The 15,488-nt window shown below is 35.5% G+C and overlaps 1 protein-coding gene across 3 annotated transcripts; it reads left to right on the plus strand.

The window, feature by feature from the left end:
- Window positions 1–1,611: 1,611 nt before the first annotated feature.
- LOC116294918 (glutaminyl-peptide cyclotransferase) lies at window positions 1,612–15,461 on the plus strand. Of its 3 annotated transcripts, none has more exons than XM_031702607.2 (8): window positions 1,612–1,791; window positions 9,192–9,307; window positions 9,400–9,549; window positions 13,297–13,575; window positions 14,008–14,190; window positions 14,528–14,627; window positions 14,848–14,967; window positions 15,143–15,461. In XM_031702607.2, the coding sequence occupies exons 2-8, from the start codon at window positions 9,224–9,226 to the stop codon at window positions 15,286–15,288; spliced, it is 1,062 nt and encodes a 353-aa protein (XP_031558467.1). In that variant the 5' UTR covers window positions 1,612–1,791; window positions 9,192–9,223; the 3' UTR covers window positions 15,289–15,461. The 3 variants fall into 3 exon arrangements, with proteins under 3 accessions (XP_031558467.1, XP_031558469.1, XP_031558470.1); XM_031702609.2 differs by lacking the exon at window positions 1,612–1,791 and adding an exon at window positions 5,146–5,289; XM_031702610.2 differs by lacking the exon at window positions 1,612–1,791 and adding an exon at window positions 5,316–5,437.
- Window positions 15,462–15,488: the final 27 nt, after the last annotated feature.

Consider the following 15,488-nt stretch of genomic DNA (forward strand, 5'->3'; position numbering starts at 1 on the left):
ACTGGGTCGAAGGAAGTATACTCGTCAGTTGACCGCCAAAAAATTCACAGGAACGATTCTGAAGGTTTCTGGGATTTTCCTGGAGCTTAAGGGTTTGATAACCGATAGTTGAAAAGACACCTTGGACTGAGCCCATGAGGGACAGTTTAGTGGCCATATGCATGAAACACCCAGGGAAGGACTCGATCTGTAGTAACGGCAAACTTACCTTTTTTCTTAAACTTCTAAATGGAATGAAGAAAATGTATGTTTCCAAACATGTGGAAAATACGGAACTTCATTCCGGCTACTTCAAAAACAATTTAAAATATATATATTGTTATTGTGTGCGTGCGGTTCATATCAAAGTGTTTTACGAAGCAAAATATTGGCTTGGACTTGGTACACTATTACTATTCCAATCAGGACAGGAACTTGGCCGCTTATTTGCGATATATTTGTCTGTATTCCATACTTTTACTAGTAGTCAAGAACGTAGCTTGGTAGTCTCTTTATCAGCCTTTTTAGTATCTTTCCACTTCCCCTACGGTCAAAGAAGAAAAATAAGAAGGAAAAAATGAACACTGAAAGAAAGAAGAGAAGTCTTCCGTTTAAGTACCTCGGCCCACTTATCGCACAGACGCGATAAAACAAGTTGTATATTCATGTTATTTGTTCAATGATTCGCAAGATTGTGATTTTTCTCATCCCTGGTTAAATCAGCTTTGCAGAGGATGATACATTAAGCTTACAGGTAAAACGGGTTTTATATATTATACCGTCTGTTCAATTAGTAGGAATTTGTCATTGTTCATCATCGTATACTAGAATTTGTGATGTTTCATTCATTTTTTCTTACAGTCTCGATGTTATAAACGAATTTTAGTGGTAGCTCATAATATTTCTCATGCTAGTTAATATTTTTTCTTCCATTTTCGTCTTTTTCCTTTTTCCATTTTCTGGTCGTTCTTTCTTTCTCTCTTTTGATGAACGCACCTTCGATCGTATCCATACTTTGTTTGTTTTTCTTTCTTTTCTTTTCTCTCCTTTTCTTTCCTTTTTTATTTTTCCTTTTTTATTTTTTCCTTTTTTTCTTCTTCTTCTTCTTTCTTTCTTCCCGTCTTCTTTCTTTCCTTTACTCTTTCTTTAGTCCCTTCTCAGTCTTTTCTTCACTTCTTCTCTAATTCTCTCACTCCCTACTCCACTAAACGTACCCAGTTCGCCCACCCTCTGATTGCCAGCAGTATATAATATCTCGCTATATACGCTCACATGCTCAACTTCATATAAATCCATAAGGAAATTAACTGTAATTAAATGTCCACAGAGACACGCAGAGGAGAAGATGAACGCAAATAAAAACGAGGGCTCATTAAGAATACACAAAAGAATGATAATCATTATCACCAGTCACTAGTATTAGCGAAAGTCAAATAAAGAAACTCCACTTAAAAAATCTTATTATTCATTCACATCCGTTGACGCTCAAGAAGCACCGCTATAACGACCTACACCAATGAAAAACCATGAAAAGGCTTTTTAATAAAATTCAAATCAAGCCAGGCAAACTGCTGAGTAATTTGTTTTATAAAGCAATGACTTTCCCGTCGGCATTTTTAAGTGGTTCAAACCCGACAAGCAAGGGAAAAGTTCTGACACGAGACGCGAGATTTGACAAATGACTGAATAAAGATACTACTTCGTGCTCTTAAAACACACACTTTTGAACAGACGAAGCGTCATTGAACCAGTTCGCGCAAACCGAATTTCCCCCGCCTAAAACCAGCAGAAAATTGGCCTACGACTGACTTGGTAAGTACAGCCTTAGTTTTCTCGATGATTTTAAATTCAACTTAAAAACAGAGGAGATTCGTTTTTTTATTATTTATTTTTAATTGATTATTCTGGATTATATTTGTCAACTGAAAGTCAAGTTTAATTTTCTTACAGGATACTGAGAGTAAACTTTACTCTCAGTATCCTGTGAGAAAATTAAACTTGAATGCGAATCACGGGTTAGAACTTCACTAAAATTCACCAGTCTTATTTCCTTTCACTTGACAAACGCTCAAAATTTAGATGAACTATATTCTTTTCATAAGCTAAAGCTGAAAAAGTAAATTACTTATTGATCAAAATTCTTAATAAATTGAAGGGAAAAGATGAAGTTAACTTCTTCCAGACGGATGGAAAACAGACAGTCAATAACCTAAACTCAATAACAGCGTTTTGTAGTTATCCCTTTTTAAGTTGACTAATAGTTCTTCGTTTTCCTATTGCTATGATATATTAATTCTGAGTCCTGTCTAATTTTTTTTGAATTTTTCTTGTCGAGAAAGTGATTGACCGCTAATTTATACATGCTGATTTCCCCCTTTGATTTATTTAACTTTTATTAACACCACGATGAAGTGACTTAAACGCAAGAGCGCTAGAACGCCGAATCCCATCTCGCTCGTAACTACCGCATTGCAGATATTGTTCAAATATAGATTGATATGAAAAACCATGTATCGACTGATTACGAAACGGAATATTAGCGGGTTTTTGTTTACCAGATAATAGTTTTCTTATTTCTATAACAAATTATTGATACTGCAGTCTTGTGGCGAGGACTTAAAGATTTCGAAATATTTTAGGGGCTCTAGCTATAGCAGATGCGAAAAATCCGGGAAAGACTGTTTGTTAATAAAAAACGGGTAACAACGGCACTTAGACAGAAAATATAAAATATCCGGATAAAACATGGACATAATGTCATAAAATACAAACACGTTTTTTGATAAAACGATTTTGAACGACTATTGCTTTTAGTTGAATAACTTGGACGTAAAAGGAAGTTTATAAAGAGGTTTTTTGGCCGTGTCCCCAGGCAACTGGTACTCACTTTTGTCTGCATGCTAGTAACTAATGGCTGGGATGTCAATCACCTATTTACTACTGTTTATTTTTAGAATTATTCCCTTATGAAGTGAGAGCGCATTCAACGACAAAAAATTGAAACACTTGTAAACTGTGAGAATATACTTTGAATGACTGGTCTATCAGTATATGTAGTATTTACTGCCGTATATATTTGAGCTAAAAATACTCGACAAGTGTAGTGAAAAAACAGCACACTTCGAAACACTTGTTTCTTTGTTTATATTAACTCTTTACTCTAAGATCAGACTCAATTCATCAATCTTTAATGCTGTCTAATACTCTGACCAAGTTATCCACAGAAAGCAGGCTGCGTTTGGCTATCAACAGCTGATATTTCACCGCCAACGCCAGCCACCTAGAGAATATTCAAGTTAAAATATCAACTATATTGGCTAAGAACTCGAACAGTTTATTTTATCTTCTGGAATATTGTGGTTATGGCTAACGAAATTGCAAATAAGTGACTTTCATTAGACAAGAATAAATGCCTTAAGCGCTCAAGATGATATATGGAGAACTGATTAGCACGGACTCTTTACCACGGACCAAGACATAACAATTTTAACTAAAATACTTGCGATAATGTATTTTTTTAAAATATACATTAGACTGAAATCTCTTATGACAATTTAAAATAAATGGAGTGTTTGCGAGTTTTAGCGAGTGGTCAAATGAGCCTGTGATTGAGTTAACGTTGCACAGCGGTGTCAGGCTAAAGTATAGGACTTCTGATGATCAGATATTTTATTTCGCGTGCTATTTATAACACAATACTTAAGAACCCCAAGGCCTATCGCAAACGATCGAGTCGTAAATAAAACTGCGAAAATCTAGTCAGTATAGATAGATCACGGACATGCACTTTATTAAAAAAATCCTATTGACGAAAAAAGGACTGAAAAAATACGAAATGTCCGTAGTCGTTTGACAATCAATTGAAAGACAAATTCTTTAAGGTATACTAGAATAATTGTTATGGTCCGTTGAAAAACGAAACATTCTCCTTTCTCCTTTCTCCTTTCTCCTTTCTCCTTTCTCCTTTCTCCTTTCTCCTTTTCCTAGCTTTACCCTACGCTTGAATTGCGTCACCAGGCAAAATCAGATCTAGACTCATAGCGAGTACAGTACTGAAATATCGCATTATACAGCACGTACACGGTAAGACATGCCGTAACATTGAAATGGTTTCTCATTGTCTTCCAGTAATTCGACCTATCGCAACGGTGCGAATTTATTTATCGTTTCCCACCAGGGCGGGAGGAGGGATCTCCCTCCCTTCTCCCGCCCTGCTTCCCACTCAGGACGAAAGCCGCTTGAGATGCGGTAGCGTTGAAATGGTTTCCCATTGTTCATGAGTCAGTAAACCATGCAACCACAGCGCAGTGAGATAAGGTAGTACGACTACAAATTTTCAGTATCGCTTCGAATCAAGCTCACCGCGCGGCATGGCGACTCTTATCCGATAAAATGGAGAACTCCGGCACCGGTACGCCATAACACTGAAAGGGCTTCCCAGCGTGTGCGTGTGTTATTTAGATTCACCAAAATCATGGCCACTGTAATACTGGTACGGCCACGCACGACAAAGAAATCACCGTATCTCTATAGCTATTTTAGACTTTGCTCTGATCTATGTTCATCTGTTTTCAGATAGTTTGGTATCTGGCTTTAGTTGTTTGTTGTTACTGTTGTTGTTGTTGTTGTTGTTACTATGGCTGCTGTTGTGGTTGTTGTTTTTGTTTTTGCTGCTGTTATTGTTGTTATTAATGTTGTTGTTGCTGTTTCTGTTTTTGTTGTTTTTCCGTCGATGTTGTTGTCATAAATTTAGCGTCTTTTTCGGCATTTGTTCCACTAAATTGAAAAAAACAAACAAACAAACAAGCAAACGAATTTCAGTTGGTCACCGGCACAGCGACATAGACAGGATTGTACCCAGATCTAGAAATTTTCTCTTTCGTTACTCAAAGAAAAGCATACACGATAAACACCAAAGAACAGTTTATTTTACTGTTTCAAACAGGAAGCACGAATAAGTAATAAGCGAACTTCAGAGTTTACTCCGAACACGTTTCTCGAACACAATATCGAATCTTGTCTGGCGCCGCCGGCCCGAAGCGCGTACGTGTTTTCCAACTATTTGCATCACGGCCGGTTTTGTATATTAAAATTCTTGCACTTCCTGTAAATATTTTCTAAGATATCTATTTTATTGATAGAAAATGAAATAAATAAGTCTAGCAGGGCACTTGTAAGACAAATACAGTACATATTTGGTAGTCATAAACACGTTCATCATGAGGAAAATCCGACTTGATAAAAGTCATGCCAAAAATAACCGAGTCAAAATATTTCACATCTCATCAGATTGATCCAACATATTTTGAGGTAAGATACCTATCTGAAATTTCTTGAATTGCAAGCTATACATAACACTAATAGTACAGTCAACATAGATATAATACTACAAGCGAACTGCGTTTTGAATGAGCGAATCCATTTTCATTGGCCACAAAGAATCGAGTTCATCCGTACGGTAAGCAGTATTTTTCATAACGAGATTTTAAAAAAGTCTGTTTTTTTTTTTAATTTGAAATAAGTACAGATTAAGTAAGTAAGTACAGACATTTTTGTGGAACACATATAACTGTCTTTTTGTTTTTCAAGGCCTTTTCCAGTGTTCGGCACGACAGTTTTTGCTTTAAACTATATTTAAGGCGAACAGGCTTCAGCAGTGAACAAATGACTAGCACAGCTCGGACAATGCTCATACGTGGACGTTATTTACTCTTTGCATAAACCACTCGTTTCCGCTAAAAAAATAAATAGTAGATAATATAAAGGAACAAATAAAAAAGATCGCAAATTAATTTTTTTCCCTGCTGCTGGTAGAGCGTATAAAGCGTGACTATCAGCACAAGCTGGGGCTCAAGAGCTGGAATCTTAGCATAATTCTAACCTAAACTTTTACCAAAGGACAGGGACGGCAGAGCAGTTTTCTGATTGGGGGGGGGGGGGGGGGGGGCTCAATAGTGACATTGTATGGCAAGATGGGGGGGCTGAGTTTATTGAAAATGTATTAAAATTTCACAAAAAGTGGGGGGGGGGGGGGCTAATTAAGGCCCCCCAGCCCCCCCCGGTTCCGGCGCCCCTGAAGGATAAGATTCGATACCATGTTTTACAAATGGTTTCCTTTTGAAACACACTGTCCAATGATGATGAAGAACAGCTGACGTGCGGAAGCCAATTTAATGCAGTCATCTTTTGTACCCGATTCTAAAGGGGTTTAGGCACCACCCGCTCGCTCCGGCATTTCAAAAAACAGGCAGTTTTAAATTCAAATTTTAGCTATTTCCTATCCTGCATTTGATTCTAATACTTTTGTCAGTATTTTCATATTTTTAGGCTATTTTCATTAGTTTTTCTAGTGCATTTACCACTTTTGTATAGACCTCGTGCGGCCTAACACGTTTTGCAACCCAATTTATAAGGCTATCCGATAGATAGAATTAAAATTTAGAAGACGATTTTTGCGGAGGGAGGAAAAACCGGAGAACCCGAAGAAAAAACCCTTGAAGCACAGCTAGAATGGAACCAACAAACAAGTCTACTCACATACGACACCTAAGCGCGGTAGAGCTCGAACCCGAGTCGCATTGGTGAAAGGTGACGCATTAGTAGCGCACCTTTTCATTTTCCGCTCAAATTCATCCGGCATCTTTCCCATTCCATCCATCCATTCAATCGTTAAAACCGCTTTCATGATTAGCTCGTTGGTTTCTTCATGTTGTTAGGGGTAACATGACTGATAAGTATTATGATTGCTTCTTGAATACTTTTGACTTTGCCCCATGCAGACAACATACATGCACATTTTACCAAAGCACTTAGTTTTATCTTTATAATTACCGTAAGAATTTTTAACAAGTCTGCTCTCACTAAAATATAATGACTGCTCACTTAACGCTCCAGGTGCAGCTGTCAATCATTCAAATCAAGCCCTATGTATTTGTCTCTTAAGATTTATCTTGTAAGGTTTTGTGGAGCGAGGAAAGCTGGATAAAACAGAGAAAAACCAGAGGCCAAATCAAAGGAGAAAACTAATAAAGAACTCTACTCACATGTGATGTCCAGACCCCAGAAGTGAGACCCTATGTGAGTGCACTACCTCTACGCTTTCCTTGGTTCCCAGAAACATCAAATCGTTGTAACTCAAAGTTTTCTGCAAATACGTTATCATTGAAGTTATTATTTATTTTAGTCTCTTGATTTGAGTGAACGTGGAATCAAGGTCATTGTTGTAAACGAGTGGCCATTCGTCACATCTTCGGCAGGACGTTTCAACTTCCCTTTCACTGAGACGGTAAAATAAAAAGTTCACTGCATGGGATATTCTCTTTCTATTTCAGTTGCCAATTCAAAGACAGTCGATGCATTAAGGAACCAAATCCAGTTAATTCGATATCCCGTTAATCTCTTCGTTTTGCTGTTTTTCATTCAATGAATTAGTCCCCTAAAACATGTAAGGGAGGTCAAAATCCGCCCACAGACATTTTATACCATCATTCCCATTATCATTAGACGCGATTCAATTACTAAAGGGAGTTTAAGCTGCTCTTCGCTAAATGGTTTCGTATTAAAGATAGCACTCTGCTGTGACAAATGAACGAAAATATTTAAAAAAACCCTTTTATTCCTGATAGATAAAAAGCCATGCACGCAACGACAAAGTTTTCTCACGAAAGGTGACGTTTGACTAAAGTGCTGTGATACCAAAGGTATCCCATTAAAAAAACCACAAGAGTTTACCTCCGGTAATCTCCAAATTTAGTACTTTTTAAACTAGTACTCTAGAGCGATTATCTCTGAATTCAAGAGATAAGTCGATTTTATTTTCTAGATTTGACTTGGAAATTCTTTGGAGTAAACGCGTTGAGTCATTTCCGATATCGTCATGGTATAGTCAGATAAGGCACTCGATTAAGCGAAGATAACTAGTTAACTATATAGCGTGGACAGCTTGTCATTTGGCGCTATTGTCGATACAAGTATTTCAACGTAAAAGCATCATTCTAGCAAAAGGGCGAGACTCCACAGGCCATATCGCAAAACTGATACTACCCTCAAAGCTTGGCAATTTATTAAGATATCTTGTTTCTAATTTTATACACTTGACCTACACCATTTCCGATAAGAATAAAATGCTTGCACGATAAAATTTGTCTGAACTCATTTTGAACACTTTTAATGTAGTTGCGTTTAAACATTGTAATTATCTAGAACTCGAGTGACACCCTAAGATTGCTTGTGAGATATTACACCAAAACATGATTGTTACATGTTATTATTATAGTTCGGGCTTCCTGTGGAACCACATTAGATGTAATTCGAGGAACCCTCTTTGGGGGCGTTGAGATTTAGTTGCTTCTAGTTTATTAACTCGTGTTATTTGTCGACTCTCTTATTCTCCTCCATCCCGGGCCTCCATTATTCTACAAACCGAACCGTTTACACTCACTATATAAAATAATAATAATAATTAAAAAAAAAACAACAAAAAAAAAGTTCTAATTTCAGCACTGCGCATGCTTTCTTCACATGAGCGGCAACGTCAAATCAAAGATTTTTCAGTCAATCCGTTCGACAACCAAGGTTCTCATAATTCATTAATTTAAAAATCATTTTATCACTGGGATTCATCTCATTTTTTTTCCGATCAGAGACGACTAAATTCGTTGTATTATCGTTTGAAGAAATTTCCGCCTTTATTTCTGAGGATTGTCTTGAAAAGTTTTGTCCTTTAAAATTTTCTCGCCTTCCGGTAGACTATGATCCTTTTAATATTATTCTCGAAAAGCAATTCTTTTTATATCGTCAAATTGAAAAAGACAATTGTAATAGTGAACAATTAGTTTTACAGCCGAAATTTCCTGTATTTCAATCTGAAATGCTCTGAAGTTTTTGACAACACCCAGGAGTATAAAAACTCTTAAGTGTGTATATTAATATTCAAAACGATGACGCAAATACTTAGCACCAAGTTATCTAAAGAGCTGACTAATTGATAACCCGAGAGAAAAGGGGTTTGTTATCATTCTGGGGGCTATTTTGGGGTATAATTTAAAGAATTCTTGGGAAATTTGTCTCTGTAATAGAGTGTGTTTTCACCCCTTAGGGGGGTCATATATGACATCAAATCGAGGCTGAGCTGCCTTGGATGTAATTCTTTATCACTAATCGCTGAGTACAAGATGAGTATACAGATGTTTAACTCTGTTATTGCACTCTAGGTCTCTTTGAAGTCGGGTCATCAGTGACCAAAATGCGCTATAAGATAGCGTTTTATCTTGTAGCCTTGGTGTTCGACACTGCAGAATGCTATATCAGCGATCAAAAGCTAACAACGGTAAGATTACGTGAACGAAGTCAGTTCATTTCTTTACTCAATTTAATTTCTTTGGCTAACTTCACTAAAACTGAATAATTTTAATTCCCCAGAGAACTTTCAACAAGCCAAGGTCTCTTCCTCAATGGAATATCACATCTTTGGCCAGCCTTACTAACTATGATGAATTCTATGGAAAGATTTTAAGGCCTGTATTGAAAGTTCGTGTACCACAAACACCAGGCCACACTGAAGTCCGTAAGGTAAACTAGACTAAGTTTTAAAATCAATTTTACCAGTATTCCTTAAAAAACCTAATATTTGCCCGTGTGTGAGAACGGAAATACTTCGTTTAATGTTCATCAAGTTAGAATGAAAACTGATGGCGGGGAATCAAAATCGCTCACGGATAAATGTGTAGGAATATCAGATGTCTTAGAGTTCAATGACACACATGGCGACCGGCCGGTTAATAATTTTATTACGGCCACAAACGTTTCTGAAGATTGCCGGATTTCCCCTGAATTGACTTAACAGCGGTCTAACCAAGGCTTTACCCAAGTCGTTTACTCTCAACAGAAGGATTACAGACGTGAAAGTTCTTATTCGTGGGCGAAGGAACGTTCTAAAACCTTTTAACATCCAAACTCGTTCTAATTTCCATTTACAGGTAGTTTTTCTATCAAGCTATCGGTGATTGACCTTTGCCCAATTACTCGCTCAGATCGATTGATGCTAATAAAATTGAAGGAGTATGTACGTTTTCAAGGAATTCAATCCTTCACCGTTGTCATTTAAGAGGAAAAGCCTATATATTTATATTTGACGCGCAATATTTACTCGCTTGTTTAGCTAGCATTTATTTCCTTTAATACATTTTATCTGGTCAAACAAAATATAGATACCTTTTAACATTTTTATTCTATAATTATAAAATTTATTTCGCGAATTCAGTCTACAAGCAAAAAATGGGGCGTTTTAGATACCAAGGGACAATCAATTTTTTTTCGTTTCCAGGTGATAGACTCTTATCTTCTTTAATTATGAGAACTTTTCACGCAAATACACTTTGATATCCACAAAATATGTCTCTCTCGAGTAAATAATCTTTCATTTCCACCGCTAAACGCATATATATAGAAAAATAGCGGTGTTTCGAAAAGAAATCCTGGAAATAATGATTACTTTGTATCGTACATGTAATTAAAAAATATTCACCAAAATTTTAGCTCGGCGTCTGAATGAAAATATACAAGTTGTTTTTTCTCTCTTTTTTTAGTTTTATTTCTTGGTGTGACAAATATTTTATCACTCAAGTGTTAAGTTTTAAGGCTTCAAAATTCGATAGCGAGACAATTAACTGGAATTTTGGTTCAAATCTCAAAACTCGAAAAAAAATTCAATAAAGGACGCCACTACAATGAAGTTTTTAAAGAAAAAGATGAAATGTCGGTATGAAATGGTAATATGGACCTTGTGAGCGTATCAGCAATTGTTTACAAGATTTTGTGAGCAGATGTTAAGACGATTATTGAAAGGTCTGTGAATAGAGGGCTTAGTTAGGAAGTTCCAAATCCGAAAGAGATTTAAGCATTTTTAGGCAAATTGAATTGGAAATGAACAGATTCCCCATTATTTTCGAAGTCTCATTTTTAACACCTCTGAATTAAAGCCCATTTATTTTTTAAGATTTAAAAGACCAGCGTTAAATTTCATTCAATTTAATCAAATGCGAGGGATATATTAGGGAAATTAGTTTGTTTATTTTAGCGTTTTCTTTATTTATGGGATAAAGTTTTCTACTTAATATTTAGAATTTTTTTGTAAGCCTGAATTTTTGAAATATTGATTTTTAAAAACTTAATGAACTCAGGATTTTGACATATTCTAACTATAGAGCCCTAATAATGTTCTCTTGCAGATAGATTATCTGTGGTCTATCTTCTCCTAATTGAAAGATGCCCTATCTTTTTTCTTTCTTATCTTCCTATCACTTTTCTGTGGTTTATCCCCAATGAGTTGGCTATTTTCTGCAGATAATCTAATTTCTGTTTGATTTTTCTGTCATTACCTTTTTTCTGGATTTCGACTGAAAGAAATTTGAAATGAGTACAGGATGTGGGTAGGACATGAGAGAGATCTTGTTATGTCAAATTAAGTCCTCTTAGAAGTCACATAGCTTTATTCATGATGAATTTCATTTCACACAATATTGACAGACAGAAAGCTAGTAAATTGCTGTAACTTTTTTAACACTGATTTTCTTAAATGAAAGTAATTATGTTCCAAACAGCTGATACTGATGTATTTATGTGCAGTAAGTCGATACTTGATTCTCTTAATTTTCCCTCTTTTTTTACATGACAACACAAATTTATCCAAAGTAACATTTTTGACATATACAATGAATGTACCCGCCACTGTCAAAGCCGCCATCCTCATTTCATTTCTTAGGGATAGTTACATAAATATTTAATGAGCAAATAAAACACAGTGGTCTATGGATGGAAAATAAGATAAAAACTATGGGAATTTTTCCTATTGGTTCATACCCCAAGGTTAGAATGGTTCTAGACTTTATTGAAAACCACTATACTTAGACTAAGGCAATTTCCTCAAAGGCAAGTTGCTTTGAAAGTTAAAGATATAATTAACATTAATTGGGAAAAGATAATAGTCAACAAGGATTGCTAAATAAACAAAAAAAATTAATGCTTGGTACTTTCAAATTTGAGGATGGCAAGTTGGCCGTAAACGTTTTATCTTTTGAAATGTTGTTAAAACTCTTTTCTTTCACTTTAATATTCCTACTTCAAATCATCAAAAATATTGGTTTTATATTGCCTAATGCTGTGGTTAAATATCTGTAATGTTTGTAATTAGATGAATTTTTAATGTAATAAGATTGACTGTGACATGAAAAAGGTAGTTGCAAAGAAATATCTGCCTACACAATTACATTATTTCCTGACTATTGTGGGTTTTTATCTAACTCTTTTTTGTACGAATTGATTGTCTGATAAGTATCTTCTGGACAATTCATTCTTATTATTTACCCTCTATCTCCTACTATTTCAAATGCATTTAGTTTTGATATTCTTATCATTTCAGAGATAATAGGAACCATCTTTCGACACTTGACAAATAAATCCTATACACAAAACTGTATTCATCTGATTAATGTTTGCTGTATGTAGTCCCAATGTTTACCTTGTATTTTTTCACTTCCACACCTTCAATATTTCAGTGTTACACAAATTAATATTGAAGTATCACTACCATTTGAATATATTGAATCATACTTCTATGTAAATTGTTTCCCTTCAACAAGAGGATAAAAATTCACCTATAAATACTTAGTTATATTGTACATAATATTCCTATGGTAACTTAAATGCTAATACTAGGAAATAACTTTATACATGTACAAGTCAGAGGTATAAAAGCCTATGGATGTAATGAAGGAGCAGTAGGATTTTAAATTTTATTTTATTCATTTTTAATTTAAAAAAAAACTTTTTTTATGAAAATTTTTTTTTCCCAAAGATTTTTTGTCGGACTTGAAAACTGAGTTGAAATTGGAGATATTTGAACCAAAAGTTTTGCATCTTTGCTGTTTTGTTTTAGAAAATATGCATTCTACCCTCCCACACAAATGAAGGTGGCAGAACTTCCTACAAGTACTGGGTGGTCTATAAAGGGCTATTCTTCTAACACTAACATAATGGAAAATATCAAGACAGAATAAATTAAACTGTAGGTCTATTTCCTGTGCAAGGAAGTTTGGGGATTTCCTGTATTTCTGTGAATACTAGGCCTAGGGTTGGGTTTATTTAGTGAGCTAAAAGTGGCCATAGTGCTGGCCACTCTTATGTGAGCAATTCTTTGCTTTAGAACATTAGTTTTGCTCTAATCTTAAGTTATTGTGTCTCAAATACCATTTTGTTGAGACTGATTCACCCCTCTCCTGTATCCTAGTTTAAATGAATTCTTAATATTTGCTATTTCAGTTTATTACAAAACAATTTGAAGATCTCAAATGGTCTGTTACACTGGATGAGTTTGAAGCAGACACGCCCTATGGACTGAAGACATTCCGCAACATTATTGCAACTCTTAATCCAGTGGCCAAAACACGGCATGTTATGTCAGCTCATTATGACTCAAAGTTGTTTAAACCTGATGGCAATGGACGACAGTTCATTGGAGCTATAGATTCTGCTGTTCCATGTGCTATGCTTATTGAGGTGGCTCGCACGGTCACACCCTTTTTTCGGGCCAAACCATTGGTAAGCAATATAGCAAGATATACATTTAATAGATGCATGAATATTGATTAAGGGATACAAATGTGTACCTTATTCAGTTAGCATATGACTTCAAATGGGATCATCATGACCACCTTAAGGCATAAAAAGAAAATGGTGAAGATGTCAGTATAGCTACACTGTATAGTACTGGTGTGTGGCAGTATGTGAACTGGTAACAATAATTCTTGGGAATTCTTGAGGGGAGGGGGGTCAGAGAGGGAACAAAATCACAGAGTGTTCGAATTGGGGTCCGAAGAAAAACGTTTTTATGTGGGTTGATCCCAATGTTTTGACTCCACTCACCTCAAAAACTATGAAAAAGAGAAAGATGAAAAACAATAATGAATATGCATGTGAATAAGAAAGCCAAACAATAAATTTGTGATAATTTGGTTTTCTTTGCAAACACAGAGCAATGAAGTAACTTTACAGATGGTGTTCTTTGATGGAGAAGAAGCATTTAAAGATTGGAGTCCAACAGATTCTATTTACGGCTCAAGACACCTTGCACAGTTTTGGAAAAATACAGCAGATGACTTGGCACCTGTCAACCCTTTTGCTCCATCTGTGCAACCAACACTTATGGATTCTGTAGTAAGTAGAAGGATAAAATGATTAAATCATAATTCTTTATCTTGTACTCCTTACATTTCTTTGCGAGCAGCTGTAATGTTGTTGGAGGGTGGTTTTCTGTCAATCACTTCGCTGATATGTTACTGTCAATAAATTCATAACAAGCTAAGATTTCACTTTTTTTAAGAACATTTGACAATCTAAGATGAATGTAGATACATAAATTAAAATAAATGTAAGCTTATGTACTATTATTTTTAAAGATGAGAATATATGTGGACTGCGTAGCACTTACAAGATATAGAAAAATATAGATTTAAAATAGAAAAATAAATTTCTATATCTATTATCTTTACAGCAATCGCTAATCCTACTGGATTTACTTGGTGCTCCAGACCCCAAATTTTTTAACATGTTTGAAGCAACATCTCATTTGTTTGAACATCTCAAGTCTAAAGGTATGTCAGTTTTGAATTCATATAAATGGCTATTTTTTCTGACTTTATATTTTTGTACCTTGACATTTGGAGCAAAATTTCTCCAGACTTAAATTCAAAATCTCTATTTGAGCTAGCAGTGAAAAAGCACCTGTAGGTATCCCAAACGTTTTCTCTCTGGTGTATTGTCTCTGGTGTTACTGATTAACCTCTTTTTTTCCTTGTATTTTTTCTCCTTCAGAGGATGCATTGTATCAAGCAAATCAGTTAGAGGAATACAAAAGAAATAAAAAATATTTCCAGTCTGTGGAACTACAACAAATCTACATTGAGGATGACCATATTCCATTTCTACGAGAAGGTAAGGTCTCAGTGTTGTCTTTTTCCAGTGTTGTCCCCCATCCCCATCCCCCATCCCCATCCCCCACTGTATTGTTACACACATTAAAACCCTTCGTTCCCTATAGGGGTCAGGTTGACTATCTTGAATTACAAATTTAGAACTAATGTGCAGCATGTTTCATCTCATTTTCTAGGGGTTCCTATACTCCATCTTATTCCAGTACCATTCCCTCATTGTTGGCATCAGCTTAACGACGACGAGACCTGTCTACGGAACTCCACTATTCACAACCTCATCAAAATACTGAGGTTGTTTACAGTGGAACTTTTCGAACTATAAATTTTGGAATTATTTCTAAATTAACAAAGATTTTAACAAAATAGGAGTCTATCTGCTGGCAGTCCTTGGTTCTTGTGGGTTATTATTAGGATACGTCAACTAGATTACTAGGGAATTGAGTTTTTTTATGCAGAGGGTATCTTAGTGAAAATAAAAGTAAAAAGAAAACTGGATTTTTAACACCTCTTTCATACGCACAA

The sequence above is a fragment of the Actinia tenebrosa genome, unplaced genomic scaffold (assembly GCF_029948245.1).
Source record: "Actinia tenebrosa isolate PJP-AT-01 unplaced genomic scaffold, QUT_ActTen_1.0 PGA_scaffold8__29_contigs__length_14323225, whole genome shotgun sequence".
NCBI classification, from domain to species: domain Eukaryota; kingdom Metazoa; phylum Cnidaria; class Anthozoa; order Actiniaria; family Actiniidae; genus Actinia; species Actinia tenebrosa.

What these genes read in the sequence shown, in the direction of transcription:
- LOC116294918 (XM_031702607.2), top strand. Translation starts at nt 9,224, where the DNA reads ATGCGCTATAAGATAGCGTTTTATCTTGTAGCCTTGGTGTTCGACACT. An exon ending in GCCACACTGAAGTCCGTAAG is followed by an intron (nt 9,550 to 13,296) that starts GTAAACTAGACT and finishes TTGCTATTTCAG; the next exon opens with TTTATTACAAAACAATTTGA. An exon ending in TATTCCATTTCTACGAGAAG is followed by an intron (nt 14,968 to 15,142) that starts GTAAGGTCTCAG and finishes CTCATTTTCTAG; the next exon opens with GGGTTCCTATACTCCATCTT.